Source organism: Poromitra crassiceps (assembly GCF_964638095.1).
Source record: "Poromitra crassiceps genome assembly, chromosome: 13".
NCBI lineage: Eukaryota > Metazoa > Chordata > Actinopteri > Beryciformes > Melamphaidae > Poromitra > Poromitra crassiceps.
Genome location: NC_139644.1, coordinates 43,142,643 through 43,166,258, shown reverse-complemented (window position 1 = coordinate 43,166,258; position 23,616 = coordinate 43,142,643). Strand labels below are relative to the sequence as shown.

Genomic DNA, 23,616 nt, shown 5'->3' with positions numbered 1-23,616 from the left:
TGAAAGCGTAGGGGTAGACATCACCTTTTCTGTGTGGTTGAGGAGATATGATGAAAACGACATAATTTGCTTATAAATATATTTGCTTATGCACCATGAGGCATTTTTGCCATGGCTCAATTTCTGAAAATGTTCAGGGTCCCAAACTATATGCGTACCAAGTTTCGTGCTTTTATGAAAAAGTGAACATTATTTTCACATATCATCTGGACTAATTACTGGTTTTGTCATTTATATGGGAGTAGGATTGTTTACAGAGTGATAATAACTATCAATAAGCTACAAGATTGGCAGGGTTATCATACCAAAATATAAAATAGAGACATGTAGGAAGATAAAAATACAAACATTGTGCGGTCACCTTGGGTGGTTGATTTCAGCATTGGCCCGGACTGTTTTTGTTTCAATTACAAACATAAATAAACGTCAACTTGAAACTATGTTTCAACTACCACACACAGCCTATAATATTATAGCCTATGTTTATTATTATTATTATTATTATTTATTTATATTTTGGACCCGGCTCGCGGCCCGGTACCAAATGCTTTGCGGCCCGGTACCCTGTCCGCGGCCCGGTGGTTGGGGACCACTGATTAGAAGACCAAAACAATTCGTGCAAGATCTTAAGCTATGTTCTATCAATAAAGTAGGTTTTCCAATAATCAATGAGACATTAAATTACCATTATTTTTAATGGAGCTTGGCGGAATTACCTCAAGACTAGTGTATCAGCGTTAAATGTCCAATAAGATATACAGAAGGACAAAACAAACGACCAACATTCAAATCTGCAAAAACTTTATATTTATTGAAATGTGGTGATCTGTAGCCTACGTCACATTACATAACGTTTAGAGCCCAAAGAGGCAGTCTCAGTCTGCCCAGTATCAACTCAAGCGTCACTTTAGATGTAAACTATGGCAAGGAATTATTTTAATCTGTTAAAGCAACATTTATCTTCCATAATGAATTAAATCATAATCACAATGCTACAAAGACATTAGCTAATCACCACAGAGCCGCACAGACCAGTTTATCGGGGTAATTTCGCCCGGTATCACGGACGTAAGGATTCTCCAAGATGGCGCTCTCTACGTGTGCCTCAGTGTTTTGCTCCGCAGCCTTCTTTCTTGTTTTGTTTGTAAATATTGTTTTTTGCTGTAGCACCTGGTGCTCTTTCACCAGAGAAGAACTCTTGAACATCAGGGAAACTACTCCCATGGATTTAGTTCCACATTTTCTCATATCTTCCCTGGAAATACTGGGCATTTTGACCAGAGGTGGGCTCACCTGGGCGCGGACACGAAGGAGGGGGAGACGAGGAGTACTTCACGTCACTACCCATAATATTCCTCCGCAATGTCCACTCACTGGGAAATAAACTGGACGACCTCCAACTTCTGATGGGAAGGAACATGGACCTATCTTCATCATCTGCCTTGTGTTTTGTGGAGACGTGGCTGAATGAACAAACTCCGGACTCCACGCTACATATAGACGGCTTCCAGCTGCTCAGAGCGGACTGGGACCCGGCTCTCTCTGGCAAAACAACGGGTGGAAGTTTGTGTTTCTTTATCAACAGTGGCTGGTGTATAGACTACAGCACTGTTCCCCCACTATGGAAACATGTAAAATGAACTGTAAACCCTTCTACTCCCCACGGGAATTCTCTTCATTCATTCTGGTTGGCGTATACATTCTACCACAAGCTAATGCCCATGAAGCACAACGCAATTGCTCCCCCGATCAGATACTATGTGACCTGACTCCTTTGTTATCGTCCTTGGTGACTTTAACCAAGGGAAATGCCCAACCAGAGGGGAGTGTGATGTGTGGTGTGATGCTACCGAGAAGCGCCCTGATGACGGAGAATGAGCGACCTTCTGCGATAGGATTCACATGTAACATTGCATCCCTCATGGAAAAGTACTACTGAATCACTACACAAACCCTATTTGTGTAGTAGTGGCTATGTAGTCACATGTAGGAATGCTGCAGTGAATCTGTAGTTTATACACTACTCATGACCCTCCAGTAGAGTTCTGTAGCAAAACACTAGTGTTTCCAGTAGTAATCAAGCAGTGAATTTTGCTACTTGGTGTTGGTAGTGAAAAAGCTGTTAAAACACTACAGCTTCACTACACAGGCATTTAAATAGTAATCATGTAGAGGTTCTACTACTTGCTTGCATAGTGAATATGTAGTCACAACACTACATCAACACTACACATTTTAAGTAGTGATCATGTAGAGGTTCTACTACTTGCTTCTATAGTGAATATGTAGTTACAACTCTACAGTAACACTACACATGCAGGGCTAACGAGGCAACATTGAGGGCAGCTGTGGAGGGAAGCAGCACACAAGGAAATGACAACACCAAACTAGACAGAGTTCATGACAACTGCAAAGCAAAACGTTTCTTTTTCAATGTTGTAAACTAAATAGAGATGTCAAGCAGAGACGTTTCAGCAAGAAAGTGACTCAAAACACCCAATACAGCGAATCCAACTGTGACAGCGACGACACAATAACTGTAAGTAGAAGGCATTTTCCTAAACCATAATCAAGTCTAGCATGTTGTGTTAGCTAGCTAAAGCTAATGTTAGCCTGTTAGCCTTTGTTCACTTCATCAAAGATGCTTTTTATACACTATCAGTATCAGATATTGGTGGACAAACTGTTTGGTTATTCCCACATGTGACGTACTGTTCTGTACGGCTGTTCTGTGCATTTGTCATATAGGTTACATGATGGGGAAGTGTGGCTTCAGCAAAAAAGATGTTCTGAAGATCGTCAAGGCAAAGTTAAATTAAAATGTGATAACTAATGCTATACATGATTTTTAAAAGTGTAAATACATGTAAGACCATATTCAGTCAATTTTAAAAATGTACCGTATTTGAAATAAAGCTAGTGTAAGCTCATTCTTGTTTGATAAGAATAATTTATATGCGTGATAATATAGCATGATAGCCTACTGAATAGGCAACTAGCAAATGTGTCCGTTTTCAATAGTAATTCAAAAGGGTTTGTGTAGAAATTAAAATAAATCCAATAGTGATCAGTAGTGATAAAACACTACACATACAGAAGGACATAGTAATTCCATAGGGATTGTGAAGGCACACAGCAGTAAATGTGTAAGCATTGTGTAGTAATTAAATAATAAATGTGAAGGAATGAGTAGTGTTTATATAGTCAGAAAGGGGCCAATTCTCTACTCATTACTACATAAATCACTACACATCTCAATAGCAATCAAGTAGTGGAACAGTAGGTGTTGTGTAGATATTGTGTAGTAGTGATGAGTAGTGAGTACTTTTTCATGAGGGATGATTTACCCTGATGATGTACCCCAGAAGTACATAGCACATTATCAACAACACCACCACAAGGCCATTTTTGCTTCGTTTATTCTCACAAAAGCAAGCAAATAACAATATTCTCCAGTCAAGCATGAACATAATTGCACTGACAGATAAATGTTCAAAATTCACCAGTTGTTAATGTTAAATAGTAGCATTACATTATTATATTGTGTCTCAGCATTAAGGCTGATGTTATTGTCATGATCCCAGGTTAACGAGTCTAACGACACAGCAATATGTACTTAACATCTCAGTAGAGCAGAAAAGCAACTTATAATAAGCCATGTACATGTACAAGATTAACATTACAACTGTATTATCACAAAGCCTTTCATAAGAGCGTTGTGCCTGGGTCCATAACGTTAGCCGTCCATGCTGCCTGCTGCCGCTCGGTGTCATCAGATCAGTCCGGTGTCATCAGTCCCTTGAAGAAACGTTAACATTAACATTAATTACTCATCACATGTCCAAATTTACAGTTGCGGTTCACTGATGCCAAGCTAACTCGCTAATGTCGTAATGTTAGGCTAACACAGGCCAGTCAATTGGTAACATTACATTTAAAGTGCAAAAATGGCCTACCTCCATGCTAACTAAGCGTTCATCCTCAGTCAGACGTCAGCGGTTCTTCTTTCTTTTGAATGGTGAATTGAACAGTCAATGATTGCACCCAACATCTGCAGTTTGTAAGCGTTTGTTAGCCGTTAGCCTCAGCCTAGCAGCCTGCTTTGTTCGGCGCTGTGCTAACTAAGTACGTCATATCCCTTCCAGACGGTGATATAGACAAATGCTTCGTCCAATCACCTGCCGAGTAGTTTTTTTTATGTGACAATGTGACAGATGGATGTTTTGTGAAAACAAAACCACCCATGTGGCAGCGTCAGGTTAAAGGAGTCGCCCCCTGCTGGCCATCCAAAATAATGCAATTTCCGGGTTGTTTTGAATGGTCCGCCCGGGGCACGGTCCATAATACGCACAAGGTAGCGGGGCACATTACCCCATGGATGGCAGCTTGTGATGCAAAACACATGTCAAAGAAAACTGAAAATAATATAAGCAGTTACGTGACATAAACCCACCTTACTTTTACCCACATTTCTGTTCACAGACTAGAGTTTACCCCAAAACCTTTCAGGAGGTAAATTCATGGCATGTCCTTTTGGGTTGTGTTTTGGTGTAGGAGTCGCCCGTGGACAGGTGTTCAACATTAGCATTCTGCTATATACACTTAACACTGTGTATCTGGTTACTGTGCATACATGTATGTTACATCTCCAATGCTCTGTGATGTCCATATCAAATAAACTTCACCTAACCTAAGAGTCGCATCAGAATAATCAGATATTTTCATAGGGGAAAGTGATTTTGTGATCTACCCACATCTCTCTCTCTCTCTCTCTCTCTCTCTCTCATCACATGTGTGTTGGGGAGGCAAGGTGCTCACTCACTGTCCCTCAGATTGTGGCATGTCATTATATATTTAGCTACTGTGTTGCAGGTTGTCGCCTCCTCTCCCAGTACGGCTGGTTTGCTGATGTCAGGGAGGCTTCTGAAGTTTGGCTGGATCTGTTCATCTCTCTCTCTACTTCTCTCTCTCTCTCTCTCTCTCTCTCTCATACACACACACGTGCGTGCGCGCGCACAGACAGACACACGCGCGCGCACACACACAGACAGACACACGCGCGCACAGAGACACACATACATACACGCACACACACACACACATGCTTCCAGCCCTGCAGACTCCTCCTCCCCCTCGCTGCTCTGCTCTCCCTCTCCTCCTGGCAGTCAGTTGGCTGTGTCTCCTGGTTGGGACGGTAGCTGAGCAGCTTACCGAGCAGCAGAGGAGCGCAGCGCGTTGGATGGGGAGGCACAGTGGTAGAAGCGGCAGCGGCATGCTCCAGCGCAGCCATGACTTGCTCTATGTCAGACAGCGAGAAGATCGTGATTAACTGCGGCGGCATCCGGCACGAGACCTACCGGAGCACCCTGAAGACGCTGCCGGGCACGCGCCTGTCCTGGCTGACCGAGCCCGACGCCTTCAGCAACTTCGACTACGACCCCAAGTCCGACGAGTTCTTCTTCGACCGCCACCCGGCCACGTTCGCCTTCATCCTCAACTACTACCGTACCGGCAAACTTCATTGCCCCAAAAATGTGTGCGGGCCGCTCTTTGAGGAGGAGCTCGCCTTCTGGGGCATCGACGAGTTGGACCACGAGGCGTGCTGCTGGATGATCTACCGGGAGCACAGGGATGCGGAGGAGGCGCTGGACAGCTTTGAGTCGCCCGAGCCGGAGGAGGAGGACGACCCGGCGCTCACCGGCGGCGCAGATGGCGACCTGAAGCGGCTGTGCATGCAGGAGGACGCGCGCAGGGCGACGTGGTGGGAGAGGTGGCAGCCGTTCATGTGGAACCTGTTTGAGGACCCCTACGCCTCCAAATATGCCCGCGTGAGTGAGCTGGAGCTTCTCTCCTCTTACTTTCTTTCTGTCTTTCTTTTTGTCTCAGGTGCACACTGCACACACATGTTTGGCCACTGCGCTGTGTTGAGGCTAACGTTGCGCTGCTGCCCTGGCTTGGAGGCATGGAGTGGAGGGAGTGCATGTGTCTGTCAGAGCTTCCATTCCGCTTGCTCGCTGACAGAATGCCCACATCAATGACATTCCATACATACACTGCTACCCAGAGAGGGGAAGTAAAGTAACAACATTTGCAGGTATTTGTACTATAGCGAGTATTTATTTTTCGGACGACTTTTTACTTTTGCTCCCTACATTTGAACACAAATATCAGTACTTTATACTCCTTAAACCTTCAGAACAGGCTTGTTACTTTACCGTTAATGCACCACAAACAAAAACCTACCATTTGTTTGTCTGTGTGTCTCTGGTCTTGCGCTCTCCCAGCTTTCACGCTATTGCAGTCAGAAGCCTAGTGCTATTTGCATTTTCTTCTTTAAGTTGAATGTGTGCATTCTGGAAACCATATAAGTCCTTTCACATGTTGAAACCATGTAAGTCCTTTTACACGTGCTCTAGCTCATAGTTTTCAGGAATGTTCATTGTATTTGTATTTGTGGAGATACTGCAGTTTAGATTTCAATATTTTAACGAGGGTTCTGTTGTGGCAATGCTGTGTCGGCTGAATTGATTTGGTTAATTGGCATGTGCTTTTGCATATGTCGATGTCTATGGATAACGTTAATACTGCAGGTGGGTTGAGTTTATGCTCGTGTAGACTAGTGATGTAGCCGGATACGTTATACGAGAAAGCACATAATGCGATAGATATTTCTTCTACCCAAAGTTGTTCATTATAAGAGAGAGAGAGAGAGAGAGTGGGTGACAGGGGTGCATGAGAGAGGGAGAGAGAGAAATAGAGAGGGGTGCATGAGAGAGAGAGTGAGTGAGAGAGAGTGAGAGGGGTGGATGAGAGAGAGAGAGAGAGAGAGAGAGTGAGAGGGGTGGATGAGAGAGAGAGAGAGAGAGAGGGGAGGGTGAGAGAGAGAGAGGGGAGGGTGAGTGCTTTTATGGATGGTTTTGCGCATACCATTGGTTCCATGGAGCCTCCCCCAATGCACAAAAGTCCTGCTTCATCCAGGAATGGTTTCGAGGTTATGATCTTCAATTGTCTGCCCAATTCTTTGTCTGATTTCAGTTTGATTTCTTCTGAGAAGCTTTTGCCTTGGATGAGTAGAGTAATAATTATTAATTAATTATAACTCACCTTCCACCTTCCTTTCGAGAGAAAAATAAATAAAACCGTTAGAAGACTGATGAATGAATGCTGATTGTGTCCCTTCAATTTTCATCTTAAAATCAAACACAATAAAGACAACATCATCCTGCAATGAAATATTGCAGTATATGCAATGAAAAAATTAGGTGATTGATAAAGAAAATATCTATTAGAAAACATTTCCTTTCACTTTCCATCGTAAACGTAAACACACCGTTATCGTTATCTTTACAACTGGGCTCTGACTGACAGAGCCTGCAGAGCCGTAGCGAGCTCCCCCTCCCCCCCTCTCCTCTGACTCCCACCCCTCCCCCCCTCTCCTCTGAAACCTCCCCCTCCCCCCCTCTCCTCTGACTCCCCACTGCTCATGTGTTATGTTATGTTACGGAGCATTCACTCATTGGTAATAAAAAAAAACTTTAATATAACGATTAATTAGGTAGTAACTTACACTATTCAAATAATAATTTGCTAGAAGCTACATGATGTCAAGTGTTTCTAATTAACACGATACAGGGGTAAAAAAACCCTGAATGGATGTGTTGTGTCACTCACTGACGACATCACATGCTCAGTTGAGCAATTAGGTAATCGGTCACGTTACTTCCGGTAACGTGTGTGTGTGTGCGTGGCCGTGGCCGTGGGGGAAAACGTGAGTTTTTCCCCCACGCTGACCCATTGACGACGCATCTCTGACGAGACACCGTCTGGATATATTGTGAGCTGATGATGTCGGGCAAATGGAGCGCTGTGTGTAATGTCTGTAGTGCAGCGCATGACCTCTCATGACCTCTCATGATTGTAGGAACTAGAAATTAGTGCGCAAAGGTGGGATCCGCCATGGGCTCACTTTTTTTGGGTGTGACCAAACTCTTGACGAAATTCCGGCACTGCAGTCTGTCGGGTGCCCAGCAGCGCACCCGCCAAGTTTGAAGTCAACGGTTCTCGAGATAAACCACATTTTGTGTTGCCAGTAGGTGGCGCTGTGACTGCGCCTGTTCAAAATGTGGCACTACACTACGTTCGGTTCCCGGCAGCACATTCCCCAAGTTTTAACTTGATCGGATTAACGGTTCTCAAGATAAACAGTTTTTTGTGTTGCCAGTAGGTGGCGCTATGACTATGTGTGTAAAAAATTGGGCACTGCACTCCATCGGGTTTCCGGCAGCACACTCCCCAAGGTTGAAGTCGATCAGATGAACGGTTCTCGAGATAAGCCCATTTTTGTGTTGCCAGTAGGTGGTGCTATGACTTATGCACATGTCTGAAATTGGGCACCACACTCAGTTGGGTTCCCGGCAGCACAAATTTTAAGTCTATCGGATGAATGGTTCTTCTGACACACACACACACACACACACAGGCAATTATAGTAGTGAGATTGTGAATTTTTTTGAGAAACGCATTTAATTTCTATGATAGTTATTTTCAGACGTGGAGGGAAATCAGATTTGACCTCTGAGGACCGTGAGAGGTCAAATTTAAGATGGCCGCCAGTCCACTGCATCTAATTTCCAACAGTGGATGGATAAATCCAGAAGGAGGCAGTAATGCAACATAAAGGATGCCAACTGCCATAAAACACCACAGAAGAAGAAGAAGATACTTTTGATATTGCCAGAACCCAAGAGCATCCATTTAGATCAAGGTCAACGTCCAATTACGTTCAAGGTCAAACCCTTTTGGATATTACTTTGCTAATACATTTATTTTACCTATGCAATATAGTGAAACTTCACACCCATTTTGACACTATAAGAATGATGGTAATAATACAAAAAATAACAGAATAGACCCATGGTGCTAGTCTATTTTAATACTGTTATATTGTTGACAATGGTCATATTTAACAGTCTCCAGACAGCACACTTTCCTTTGTGGCCAGTCAGAGAACCAACCTCAAACTCACATAGGAGCTGTGCTACTGTAGCTCATCTTCTCTGAACCCAGAGAAGAGCCACCTCACCCCCACAAGAAGGATCAGGTATCTGGATCTTATACTGGATTCTGTGGCAATGAGGGCGTGTCTTACGCAGGAGAGGAGGAGAGCTATTGTGGAGTGCACTGCCGGCTGTTTCCAGCGGGTCGGTATCAGTGGTAAGGTGCCAGAAGATGTTGGGCCTCCTAGAAGCGCCCGCCCAGGTCATACCATTGTACCTATTGCACACCCGCCCCCTTCAGCGGTGGTTCATGCATAAAAAGGTCGCCAAGGAAGGACAAATCCAAATGATTTGTTTTGCCTCAGAAGAGCCGAGCCAAGGTGTCCTCAGTGGGTGGAGCCGGTCCTTGGCTGTCTATTTGGGGGCACTGGGGTCCTGTGCAGTTATGGGGGTTGCATGTGAACCTCCTCAAAAGGTCAGCGTGACCTTGAAGCACTTCCTCCCAGCTACTTTTGGGACAGCAGGTGCTGGTGAGGGGCCAACAACACTGCAGTGGTGTCCTACATAAATCGGCAGGGTGGAGATGTCCCCATCCCTGCATGCACGGGTGCGGCAGCTCTTCTTGTTGGCACAGGCCCACGGTGCCTCCCTGAGGGCTTCTTATCTCCCGGGCTCTCAGAATGTAGCAGCAGACCTCTTGTCACAGGGTGGCCCCCACCCAGGTGAGTGCTGCTCCCAGAATGTGGAGAGAATTGGGTCCACTTCGGGAGAGCGGGAGTGGACCTTTCTGCTGCAAACCACAACACTTATTGCCCTCCTTGTGGTTCTCGATTCAGGGTCCACTAGGGCCAATGGTGACAGGTGCCCCTCAGTCTTCCATGGCCACGAGGCAGGCTTTATCCTTTCCACCCACTTCTCTCCCCTTCCAGCCTTGGTGATCAGGTGGATCAGGCCGCTGGGCGCCCAGGTGCTCTTAGTACCCCAGAACTGGCTGCAGAGGCCATGGCAGGCAGGGATCACATGGCTTCTCCTTGTCGGGCCGGACCTGCTGTCACAGGTGCAGGGGAAGCTTCAGGACCTGCTGTCACAGGTGCAGGGGAAGCTTCAGAGCCTTCAGGACCTGCTGTCACAGGTGCAGGGGAAGCTTCAGACCTGCTGTCACAGGTGCAGGGGAAGCTTCAGAGCCTTCAGGACCTGCTGTCACAGGTGCAGGGGAAGCTTCAGGACCTGCTGTCACAGGTGCAGGGGAAGCTTCAGGACCTGCTGTCACAGGTGCAGGGGAAGCTTCAGACCTGCTGTCACAGGTGCAGGGGAAGCTTCAGAGCCTTCAGGACCTGCTGTCACAGGTGCAGGGGAAGCTTCAGGACCTGCTGTCACAGGTGCAGGGGAAGCTTCAGGACCTGCTGTCACAGGTGCAGGGGAAGCTTCAGGACCTGCTGTCACAGGTGCAGGGGAAGCTTCAGGACCTGCTGTCACAGGTGCAGGGGAAGCTTCAGGACCTGCTGTCACAGGTGCAGGGGAAGCTTCAGACCTGCTGTCACAGGTGCAGGGGAAGCTTCAGGACCTGCTGTCACAGGTGCAGGGGAAGCTTCAGGACCTGCTGTCACAGGTGCAGGGGAAGCTTCAGACCTGCTGTCACAGGTGCAGGGGAAGCTTCAGGACCTGCTGTCACAGGTGCAGGGGAAGCTTCAGGACCTGCTGTCACAGCTGCAGGGGAAGCTTCAGAGCAGGTGCAGGGGAAGCTTCAGAGCCTTCACGTGTGGCCCTTGAATGGCAGTGCTCGCACGGGCTCGGCTTAGGGAAGGATATGATGGACTCTCTGAAGGCCTCCCAGGCTCCCTCCACCAGACCACAGTACAGCAGCAAGTAGAGTGTGCAGGGATTGGTGTGGTTCTAAAGGGGGGAAAAAACACAACTTGTGGCATCTCTGTGATCATGTCTTTTCTTCAGCGCCTCTTTAACATGGGGTGGGCTATCTCTATGCTCCATGATAGATGTGATGAGGTGTCCCCCTGGGGCTCACCCTTTTGCATCTCAGTTTTTGAAAAGGTTTAAAAGAAGCAGACCATCTCAGCAGCATCTTCTCCCCACCTGGAACCTTCAGGTGATAATCAGGGTTCTTTGTCCGCCTCCTTTTGAGCCTTGGTCGGGCCTTGATCTGTGACCTCTCTCTCTGAAAACTGTCTCTATGGATGGGATTTGTCTCAGGTTTGGTGGAAGGAGATGGGTTGGTCTATCTCCTTCCAAACCCCGCTTTTTCTGCCTAAGTTTCTCACAAGGGCATTTTGTTTCTAAACCCCCTAGTGCTGGACGCTTTTCATCTTACTCTGCACCTTTTTGGGGAGGCTGAGAGGCTTCACTAAGTTGTGCCTGGTAAAGCGCCCTTAGGAGGTATGTGACCTGCACCAGTGGTCCTCTGGCAGACTTGTTGTCTCTTACAGGGATGGCTATTGAGCCAGGCTGTGTCAAAGCAGCAGCTGGCTCACTGGATGGTTGACCTGATTTCCTTGGCAGTCGGGTCTAGCTCCACCATCTTGTCTGGTGGCCCACTCTACTAAGTGGTGTCCACTTCATGGGCCCAGTTGAGGGGGGTGCAGCAGGTTGGGCCTCCCCTTTGACCTTTAACATGTTCTACTGGCTTAACGTGGCTTCCTCATCTGTTTGCTCCTCAGTGTGAAATTCTTATGCTGTGGGCTCCGTTACAGGCAAGGTGCAGGAAGTAAGTACAAAATCACAGCAAACAACAAATGGGCAATCAGGATGACAGTTAAATAGGGCAAACAATGTAAACAGTGTGTAAAGGGCAATTAAGGCAAACAGTAAAATGACAAAGGTAATAAAGTAGAAGTAATAAGGTATTAAAATAGAATAAATATAAAAGTGTCCACAGTGTCCAAAAGTGCAAATGACAATAACACATGTTTATTGCACTGTTGTGTGTGTGTGTGTGTGTGTGTGTGTGTGTGTAGTGTGTTTATGTGTGTGTGTGTGTGTGTGTGTGTGTGTGTGTGTGTGTGTGTGTGTGTGTGTGTGTGTGTGTAGTGTGTTTATGTGTGTGTGTGTGTGTGTGTGTGTGTGTGTGTGTGTGTGTGTGTTATTTATTGAGGAGTCTCGTGGCCTGCAGAAAGAAACTATTCTGCAGACGGTTTGTGCGTGCTTTGTGGACCCTGTATCTCCTCCCTGAGGGCAACCGGGAGAACAGGCTGTTGTGCGGGTGGGTGGTGTCCTTGATGATCTTCCGGGACTTCCTGAGGCACCGCTGAGTGTACAGATCCTGCAGTTTTGGCAGCTCACATCCTGTCATGTGCTAGTGCCTCACCCTTCTCAGTGCCCAGTGCCTTGCGGTCCATGGTGGTACAGTTCCTGTACCAGGTAGTGTGAAACAGCTGGTCAGTAGGCTCTCAATGCTGCCTCTGTAGAAGTCCCAGAGGATTGTGGGCCTCCGGCCAAATTTCTTTAGGTGTCCCTGCAGTCGCTGTTGGGCCTTATTGACAACAGTGTGGCTGTTTAGAATAGCGGTTTGATCTTTTTTCTCTCCCCTAAGAGTGTAGCAGCCATGATGGTGGGGCACATGTTTTCATGGCAGCTGCGCCTGCTCCTTTATTTCTCTTTTGATTCTGTTCACATTCGAGCATGGCATTTTCTGTTTACACGGCATGAACGTGTGTATGTCGAGACACTGCTTTTATCTTATGTTTTATGGGCCGTCTGTAGCACAGGAGGTAGAGCGGGTCGTCCACTAATCGCTTTGGATAAAAGAGGTCGGTGGTTCGATCCCCGTCTCCTCCAGTCTGCATGTCAAAGTGTCCTTGGGCAAGATACTGAACCCCAAATTGCTTCCGATGGCTGTGCCAGCTCCCTACATGGTAGCCTGCCACCACCTGTGCATGAATGTCTGTGTGAATGGGTGAGATAAAAGCGCTATATAAATGCAGGCCATTTACCATTTATGTTGCAGCATCAGATACTCTTTTTCTTTAAGACAGGATTGATGTTGTCTCCTTATGGTTGCAGTAAATTGATTTAACACAAGCTTCGCATCGCTTCAGCATCCGGTGTGTTTGCACCGTCATGGTCCTCGGTAAGTAAGTACAGTTGAAGTCCACGAGGGCTTAGTCCACAAGTCTGGAGGGTGGACTGAAGAGTTTTGCTTTTTCTTTTTTTCTTTTTTTACAGAAAGTGTATGAAACCCTTGACCAAAATAATCATGCATTCTGCCATTCTGTTACCTAGTGTATTGGTGGATTTATAGTGACACTAAATTATTCCCCTTTTTGCTGGGGACCCCCTGGAACCCCCTCAAGGACCTCCGGGGGTCCCAGGACCCTACGTTGAGAACCATTGCTACAGAGGGTGACATCACTGGGGAAAGACTCCAGCCAATAAGAGGACAGTTCAGTACCCTATTTTTCACCATTAGGTGTCAGGCTTCACCAAACATTTGGGTTTGGGTGTAGTTACACTTTAATATGACATGAGGTTTGCTTTGCACAGAAACAGATGGTAGAAATACTTTTTACTTTTATACTGTCGAGTATGGCAATCGTTATGGCGTATAACGATTAGCCATGTTGTTGAGGTACCCACAAACTTTGCCTAAAGTGCTATAAGGCTGAATGGCCACACCACTGCGCTGTGGGCTTCAAGGTATTTATGTTTGTATGAGTCTGGAGCGGACACACATGGATGTAGACTGCCACTTAAATGTAGCTGGAGCTTAGCTTGAAAAATAAAACCCCAGACTAAAAACGAGAGCCAAGATAGTTATGATAACAGATTAGAACCACAGATCAAAGCCCCACTGTAACACTAGCAAAATAAGGCTTGTCATCACCAGGCTATCTCAATGCATTAAGATATTGGGATGAGATTCTGTAGCCAGTGGCGATCCCATATCTCCACAATCTGGGACCTAACTCCATCCTCCAAGAAGACAACGCTCACCACCACAGAGCTGAGCCAGGGTTCTCACAGACTTACCTCCACAGAGCCAGGGTTCTCACAGACTTACCTCCACAGAGCCAGGGTTCTCACAGACTTACCTCCACAGAGCCAGGGTTCTCACAGACTTACCTCCACAGAGCCAGGGTTCTCACAGCCTTACCTCCACAGAGCCAGGGTTATCACAGACTTACCTCCACAGAGCCAGGGTTATCACAGACTTACCTCCACAGAGCCAGGGTTATCACAGACTTACCTCCACAGAGCCAGGGTTATCACAGACTACCTCCACAGAGCCAGGGTTATCACAGACTACCTCCACAGAGCCAGGGTTATCACAGACTTACCTCCACAGAGCCAGGGTTCTCACAGACTACCTCCACAGAGCCAGGGTTATCACAGACTACCTCCACAGAGCCAGGGTTCTCACAGACTACCTCCACAGAGCCAGGGTTATCACAGACTTACCTCCACAGAGCCAGGGTTCTCACAGACTACCTCCACAGAGCCAGGGTTATCACAGACTACCTCCACAGAGCCAGGGTTCTCACAGACTACCTCCACAGAGCCAGGGTTATCACAGACTTACCTCCACAGAGCCAGGGTTATCACAGACTTACCTCCACAGAGCCAGGGTTATCACAGACTACCTCCACAGAGCCAGGGTTCTCACAGACTACCTCCACAGAGCCAGGGTTATCACAGACTTACCTCCACAGAGCCAGGGTTATCACAGACTTACCTCCACAGAGCCAGGGTTATCACAGACTTACCTCCACAGAGCCAGGGTTATCACAGACTACCTCCACAGAGCCAGGGTTCTCACAGACTACCTCCACAGAGCCAGGGTTATCACAGACTTACCTCCACAGAGCCAGGGTTATCACATACTTACCTCCACAGAGCCAGGGTTATCACAGACTACCTCCACAGAGCCAGGGTTATCACAGACTTACCTCCACAGAGCCAGGGTTATCAGATACTTACCTCCACAGAGCCAGGGTTATCACAGACTTACCTCCACAGAGCCAGGGTTATCACAGACTTACCTCCACAGAGCCAGGGTTATCACAGACTACCTCCACAGAGCCAGGGTTCTCACAGACTTACCTCCACAGAGCCAGGGTTATCAGATACTTACCTCCTCAGAGCCAGGGTTATCAGATACTTACCTCCACAGAGCCAGGGTTATCAGATACTTACCTCCACAGAGCCAGGGTTATCACAGACTTACCTCCTCAGAGCCAGGGTTATCAGATACTTACCTCCACAGAGCCAGGGTTATCAGATACTTACCTCCACAGAGCCAGGGTTATCACAGACTTACCTCCACAGAGCCAGGGTTATCAGATACTTACCACCACAGAGCCAGGGTTATCAGATACTTACCTCCACAGAGCCAGGGTTATCAGATACTTACCTCCACAGAGCCAGGGTTATCAGATACTTACCACCACAGAGCCAGGGTTATCACAGACTACCTCCACAGAGCCAGGGTTATCAGATACTTACCTCCACAGAGCCAGGGTTATCACAGACTACCTCCACAGAGCCAGGGTTATCAGATACTTACCTCCACAGAGCCAGGGTTATCAGATACTTACCTCCACAGAGCCAGGGTTATCACAGACTTACCTCCACAGAGCCAGGGTTATCAGATACTTACCTCCACAGAGCCAGGGTTATCACAGACTTACCTCCACAGAGCCAGGGTTATCAGATACTTACCTCCACAGAGCCAGGGTTATCACAGACTTACCTCCACAGAGCCAGGGTTATCAGATACTTACCTCCACAGAGCCAGGGTTATCAGATACTTACCTCCACAGAGCCAGGGTTATCAGATACTTACCTCCACAGAGCCAGGGTTATCACAGACTTACCTCCACAGAGCCAGGGTTATCAGATACTTACCTCCACAGAGCCAGGGTTATCACAGACTTACCTCCACAGAGCCAGGGTTATCAGATACTTACCTCCACAGAGCCAGGGTTATCACAGACTTACCTCCACAGAGCCAGGGTTCTCACAGACTTACCTCCACAGAGCCAGGGTTATCAGATACTTACCTCCACAGAGCCAGGGTTATCAGATACTTACCTCCACAGAGCCAGGGTTATCACAGACTTACCTCCACAGAGCCAGGGTTATCACAGACTTACCTCCACAGAGCCAGGGTTATCACAGACTTACCTCCACAGAGCCAGGGTTATCACAGACTTACCTCCACAGAGCCAGGGTTATCACAGACTACCTCCACAGAGCCAGGGTTATCACAGACTACCTCCACAGAGCCAGGGTTATCACAGACTTACCTCCACAATGTGGAAGTAGAGAGAATGGAATGACCTGCTAGCCCAGACCTACCTAATCGAACACTTGAGGGATCAGCTTGGGCATGTTGTAGCCTGCATGCTAGCGAGCAACGTAAGCATATTGGCTGACCTGCGACAAATCCAGGTTGAGGAATGGAATGATTGATTGATTTTATTTGATATTTCGTTTTAAAGGTACAGCAGTTATGCATATAAAATGGAAAAGTCAGGACGTTCACACAATAGGCAGAACTGAAGCTTGTGGTGCAGCCACACTTGCGCGATGTTTGACGCTGGCTGTCGCTGCTGCCCATTCATTTTGTATTGGACACGCTGCTCATCGCCTTGCAAAGCATGCTGGGATACCTGGCTACGCGATCCAATACAAAGTGAATGGGCAGCAGTGACAGCCTTTTTCTTTTTGGTTTTTGCTCCAACTGAAATGTTTTACGGCCACTCATGATTCAGTAGGTTGCTGGTTGGCTTGGTTCCAGCCTTAAAACTCGTTATATAAGGATTTTTCAAAATGTCTATGGAGCAAATTAATGGGGAATTCTCTTCCGGGGCAAGATATGTCATGTGACTGTTAAGCACTATGAGGTCAATACCAACAGGAGGTTACACTGTTTGACATTGGCAGGGACATTTGCCACATTTCACTTGGGACCCACCCACATAATCAGCTGTGCTGCTCATCCCACAAATGCCTGATCCTGACAAAAGGGACATCATTGTAAAGGGAAATGAACAATGATATGACACACAATACAATGCTAATAGCAGCAGTTTCTGCATGCCATGCAATTCTTTTCATTGATCATACTGTATAACAGTTCCAGATCAACCAAACAAATTACGCCCATTAGGTCATTATACTGTATAAACAGGCATTGAAAGTAATGGATAAGAAATCAGACAGATGGCACCATTGCCTAATTCTACAGAAATACAACCCACTCAGTTTTGACAATTTTGTAGACTTTTCATTTCTAAAACTGTAGACAACCTTGCCCCAGAAATACTCAATTGGTCATCAATTGGTAAACAAACAAAATGGAGAATCAGAACTAGAGGTGCAACAAGTGGAAATTGTAGAGCAGCAAAATGCAGAACATTCGGTCAGTCATCTTTGTTAGTAAGGAGTACACAGCTGTGGAATGCATTATGCCATCTGAAATCCCCAATCCCTCTGAATGCTACATGTAGCTATGGAGACTACATTAGTGTTTTACTATGTTGTGTATGTATCCCTTAACCCATTGATACCTGATGCAGCATTTGTGTGTGTATCCCTTTAAGAACGCGGTTTGCGGTCTTAAATGCACACACAAATGAGGGATATACACGCAAATGCTGCATCAGGTATCAATGGGTTAAAAGCCTAACCAGGGACAAGGACTGCAAATTAGCTATACACTGCATCGGTTGCATTTTATTTAAATGCTGCAATGCTTACAGTATGTCCCTGTAAAAAAAAAAAACGTAACATTGATATGACCGACCAAACACAACTTTTTCCAGGAGTTTAGTTCAGTGTTACCCTGTGTACTCTTTTTTTTCCCCCTTCTGATTTCCCCCCCATACTTTCTCCCCAATTGTACTTGGCCAATTTCCCCCCCTGCTGCGCCAGTTGCTGCTCCACCCTCTGCCGATCTAGAGCCGTAGACTAACACCATACTTCCTCCGACACATGCACAGTTGCCAACAGTGAACCAGCCGGTCACGTGGACTCACATTTCATCTCGTTCTACCAGACCGTCTGGCCTTAAGCGTTCACGCAGTGTTGGCAGTGGGCAGAAGTTGGGCGGGTGTACTTGCCTTGACAGACAACTTAATCAGCGTTGGATCCAGTCAAAACCAAATCCACTCGGGAGAATGGCAAAAACATATTTTCCGCCGATAAACTCCGCTGTTGCATATTCCTGTACTTGTTTAATTGTTATTGAGTCTATTTCTGCAATAACTGCACTTTATGGCTGTTTAAACTCGACGAACGTTGATGTTAGTCCTTGAGGCAGACAAGCAAGGAGGCATCCATTGTTGTTTTGCTAGCGGCGTTCCTGATTGGCCGGTTACGATGTCAACTACGAGGCAGGTCGCTGATTGGCTCGCACGCTTTGCAGTTTCTGCAAAAGCCCTCCCAGGGCTGCAGGCCAGAGGGGTCTGGTAGATCGAAATGAAACGTGAGTTCACGTGACCGGCTGGTTTACCAGCCTACAATATCAGCTAAAAAACCTCATGCACACTGATTGACAAGTTAATTTGAAAATGGCACTTCATATCAAAAGGGTTGCCGACCCCTAGATGCACTAGAGCAATGGGCCATCGAGATGCTGATGGGCGCTACTACACCTCTGGATTTTAACTCATTAAGTGCCATAGACGACCTAACTCGTCTTACATAATCCAGCGCTTAAGTGCCAAGGACGAGCTAACTCGTCTTACATAAACATTTTTTTTTTTTGACAGTGGGACATCAATCAACCCCTTTTACATCTTCGAGATAACTATTTGGAGCAAGAGCATGTGTGTAATCTATTTTACCGACCACTAAGTGGCGACAGAGACCGAGAGAAGTCACAGCCACGGGACCCAAAAGCCACAAAAGCAGCCGCCTCCCGCGGAAATGGCTTGGCGATTTTACAGTCAGAAGCCCGGACACACACACACAGAACGGACAGAGATCCCTTCCCCCCAGAGCCGCGCAGCAACGCGCGAACACACACACACACACACACACACACACACACACACACACACACACACACACACACACACCGCGGGAGCAAGCCATTCAAGGAAATGGCGACGCGATTTTACAGTAATCCATTTCAGACTCGTCTTGCCCGACAGGCAGACAGGCAGGCAGGCAGCAGCAACGCGCTTCTGACACGCCCGCTGTTAGAGCCAGGAGGAAGGAGGAGAAGACACACGGAGGGAGGAGTTTGAATGAGAGGGGTGTTTCCTGTTGTTATGGAGGAAATTACTGTTCAAAACTATTGTTTAGAATGTCTGACGGTCTTACTGATGCCAAAAATGAATGGTTAAAGTGACTGTTTCACAAAAAGCCATTTATCTCTGAATAAATTTCCAGACGCTGAAACCATGCTGTACTCAACGGCTAATATCTACATAACTACTAACTCTGCAAACTAACTCTTTTAGACAGAGAAAGCACACATTCTATTAGTTATTTTTAGATGATTGGTGTTCATGAATTCTTAACAGAAAAGAATCCTCGGCTCTTCTAAAATGAGCCAGAATCGTCAAAAACACCCCTGGCACAACTTACCTACAGGAATGAAAACATGGCTGGCATTCAATGTGTTAAAATCGACAGATGTGAGCATCATCAGCAAGGAGACCTACCACTCACTTATTCCAAAAAGTCCACTGGAGCCTGCAAATATTCCACTGAATAGCCCAGGCGGCGAGCTGCAGTGCACAGAGAAGATCCAGAGCACTGTGACCTACAAAGAAAAAGACACTCCCACTCACAGCCCGTCATCATCCACAGACACTCTGTAAACAACCTGCTCAGTCAGCCCATGTCTGTGAAAATGAATCTGGTGTGGCAAGTGGATGACTGCAGCAGGGGACATCTCTACAGGCTTAATGGTCGAGCATGGGACTTTAAAGCCCCCTGGAAACAAACATAAATATGTGTTTTGAGTTGATCACACTACAGATTTATTTATTTATTTAATGTGTTAAAAATGTCGTCAAGTATATAAAATTAGGTTTCAAAATGATGAAAAACGAAGCAGTATTCTCTACCCTGAAACTGTGGGGGTGTGTCTGCTGAAGTGCTCCCAGTGCTCTCCCCCCTCCTCTCACCGCCCACAGTGCTGCACAACTTGATACATTCTGATACATCTTTGGAATCTGCAGTGTAGAGGCATTTCAGCCTGATTGGTTCACAGGGTAGAGGCATTTCAGCCTGATTGGTTCACGGAGCTTATTGTGACATACGTCTGGGGCATAAGCCAACCCACTTCAAACCCAACATCAACAGTACAAAAACTGAAATGGCAATATTTAGGATTGAAGCTAATTATTATGCTTACTATTATGGGGGTCATCTCTATGTTCCCACAGTCCTATATTCCCATGCACAGCCCTATGTTCCCCCATTTCTAAGACATTTTCCTCCCAGCAAGATTAGGCCCTATGTTCCCTCCGGCTTACATCCCCACAGCACCAGTATGGCCATTCTCTAATGCACATAACGTGTTGTTGCCCCCCCCCCCTTAACCCGTGACCCCCCCAAAAAAGACCCAGCCTGCAGTGTATGTAATAAGTAATAGATAGTAGTAATATAGTACGGTAATAATGAGTCATCGTACCGTAAAGGCAGGAATCTGTACTGTATCTCTGTGTGTCCTCATATCCTCATATTGTTCAGTTGACTTCACACTTGGCGGGTTGCTTGCATGGGACACGAAGAAGTCCAGTGTGTGATTTTCTGCAATTTAGACACTTTAGTTTGAGGGACAGTGCATTCTAATGAGATGGAGCGAGAATGGGCAGGACATACATACTGTACTGTACAGTACATACGTACGGACAATCTGAAAACATAATGCCTCCGGCCACGGCTATCGCTGGCGGAGTAGGATCATTTTTCTACGCTTTTTTTTCCATCTATGTAAATGCTTGAAAGACAGGTGAAAATCTTTATTGTATTATTAAACAGAGGAAACAGGGCTGTGGGAATATAGGGCTGTGGGAACATAGACACACTCCCTTATTATGAACATAAGACCCTAAATGACATAGAAGGTTATTGTGGATGTGGGTTTCCAGGGGCTTTAAAGATAGAACACAGCTGAAAGATAATGCTCAGCCAGTGACAGATGTGGCCAAGGAAGCTGAAGCCATAGCAACAGGTTGCCAAGGAGGTAGAGCTGTATAGTAACTGAAGTCACTCAGGAGGTAGAGCTGTATAGTAACTGAAGTCACAGAGGAGGTAGAGCTGTATAGTAACTGAAGTCACAGAGGAGGCAGACACAAGGAGGTAGAGCTGTATAGTAACTGAAGTCACAGAGGAGGCAGACACAAGGAGGTAGAGCTGTATAGTAACTAAAGTCACAGAGGAGGTAGAGCTGTATAGTAACTGAAGTCACAGAGGAGGCAGACACAAGGAGGTAGAGCTGTATAGTAACTGAAGTCACAGAGGAGGTAGAGCTGTATAGTAACTGAAGTCACAGAGGAGGCAGACACAAGGAGGTAGAGCTGTATAGTAACTGAAGTCACAGATGAGGTAGAGCTGTATAGTAACTGAAGTCACTCAGGAGGTAGACACAAGGAGGTAGAGCTGTATAGTAACTGAAGTCACAGAGGAGGTAGAGCTGTATAGTAACTAAAGTCACAGAGGAGGTAGAGCTGTATAGTAACTGAAGTCACAGAGGAGGCAGACACAAGGAGGTAGAGCTGTATAGTAACTGAAGTCACAGAGGAGGTAGAGCTGTATAGTAACTGAAGTCACTCAGGAGGTAGACACAAGGAGGTAGAGCTGTATAGTAACTGAAGTCACAGAGGAGGTAGAGCTGTATAGTAACTGAAGTCACAGAGGAGGCAGAGCTGTATAGTAACTGAAGTCACAGAGGAGGTAAAGCTATATACCGGTAGTAATTTAGTAACTGAAGTCACAGAGGAGGTAGAGCTGTATAGTAACTGAAGTCACAGAGGAGGTAGAGCTGTAAAGTAACTGAAGTCACAGAGGAGGTAGAGCTGTATAGTAACTGAAGTCACAGAGGAGGTAGAGCTGTATAGTAACTGAAGTCACAGAGGAGGTAGAGCTGTAAAGTAACTGAAGTCACAGAGGAGGTAGAGCTGTATAGTAACTGAAGTCACAGAGGAGGTAGAGCTGTATAGTAACTGAAGTCACAGAGGAGGCAGACACCGCAGCTATTCCTGACATGGCAGCAAAAGTTGAAGCAGGCACATATTTCTGACACGTTATTGTAGGCTACCTTACTCCTATTTTATTGTTTTATGATCTATTCCAATTCTTCTTATAATGTCTCTATGTTTATGAGCCACCATGTGCACAGAGACACCCTGTCACACAGTCCACGAGCCACCACGTGCACAGAGACACCCTGTCACACAGTCCACGAGCCACCATGTGCACAGAGACACCCTGTCACACAGTCCACGAGCCACCATGTGCACAGAGACACCCTGTCACACAGTCCACGAGCCACCACGTGCACAGAGACACCCTGTCACACAGTCCACGAGCCACCACATACACAGAGACACCCTGTCACACAGTCCACGAGCCACCACATACACAGAGACACCCTGTCACGCAGTCCACGAGCCACCATGTGCACAGAGACACCCTGTCACACAGTCCATGAGCCACCATGTGCACAGAGATACCCTGTCACGCAGTCCATGAGCCACCACATACACAGAGACACCCTGTCACGCAGTCCACGAGCCACCACATACACAGAGACACCCTGTCACACAGTCCACGAGCCACCATGTGCACAGAGACACCCTGTCACACAGTCCACGAGCCACCACGTGCACAGAGACACCCTGTCACACAGTCCACGAGCCACCATGTGCACAGAGACACCCTGTCACACAGTCCACGAGCCACCACGTGCACAGAGACACCCTGTCACACAGTCCACGAGCCACCACGTGCACAGAGACACCCTGTCACACAGTCCATGAGCCACCATGTGCACAGAGACACCCTGTCACACAGTCCATGAGCCACCACATACACAGAGATTGACACAGATCACTGTGGCTTAATAGCTAGTAGCTAGCATCTCCACACCAATAGTGGCAACAAGCGGCAGCAGTCTGCCAGCTAAGTAGCCAGCTAGCGGACTGCTGCCGCTTGTTGCTGGGTGATGCCTGGGTGTGGTGCTGTGCCCGAACCCTGCATTCCACCCTAAGGCCTGGTTCCAGGCCCGTGACAGGCAGTGTATGGAACTGCAGCCTTTCCACCCTCCTCAGGACGGTGAAGCAGGCAGGTGCTGCTATAGGCTCAGTGCAGTGAGACATGGCCTGACAGACTGTGCCTCCAGGGCCACGGCTCACCTGGCGTGATGTCTTTCTTCAAAGCTGGCCTTGCAACCTGCTAGGTGGCTCTCCAGTCTCCACCCGTTTACAGATGACCTTAGGATCTGGTGAGGCGGGCTAAGCCTTTGTGGCATCTTGTGCCTAGGTCATGGGTGTGTTCATCCTGCATAATATTTTCTGGTTCATTTTATTTGAGCACAGGGGTGACTGGTGGTGGTACATTTAATTCAAACTGTCTTTATGCTGCTGCAGGAGCAGCTGGGTCTGCTTGGTTTCCTCGTGGTGTGTCTTATGGCGGTGGAGTTCCATAC

The 23,616-nt window shown here is 46.9% G+C and overlaps 1 protein-coding gene across 1 annotated transcript in view; it reads left to right on the top strand.

Annotated features, from left to right (window-relative positions):
- Positions 1 to 5,276: 5,276 nt before the first annotated feature.
- LOC310787772 (voltage-gated potassium channel KCNC1-like) overlaps positions 5,277 to 23,616 on the top strand; it is a gene marked incomplete at its 3' end in the record, with an annotated part of 162,222 nt that continues 143,882 nt past the window's right edge. Inside the window, exon 1 of the mRNA XM_083649259.1 lies at positions 5,277 to 5,828. Coding sequence (XP_083505385.1) covers positions 5,289 to 5,828 — 540 coding nt within the window. The 5' untranslated portion in view covers positions 5,277 to 5,288. The remainder of the gene's footprint in view (positions 5,829 to 23,616) is intronic.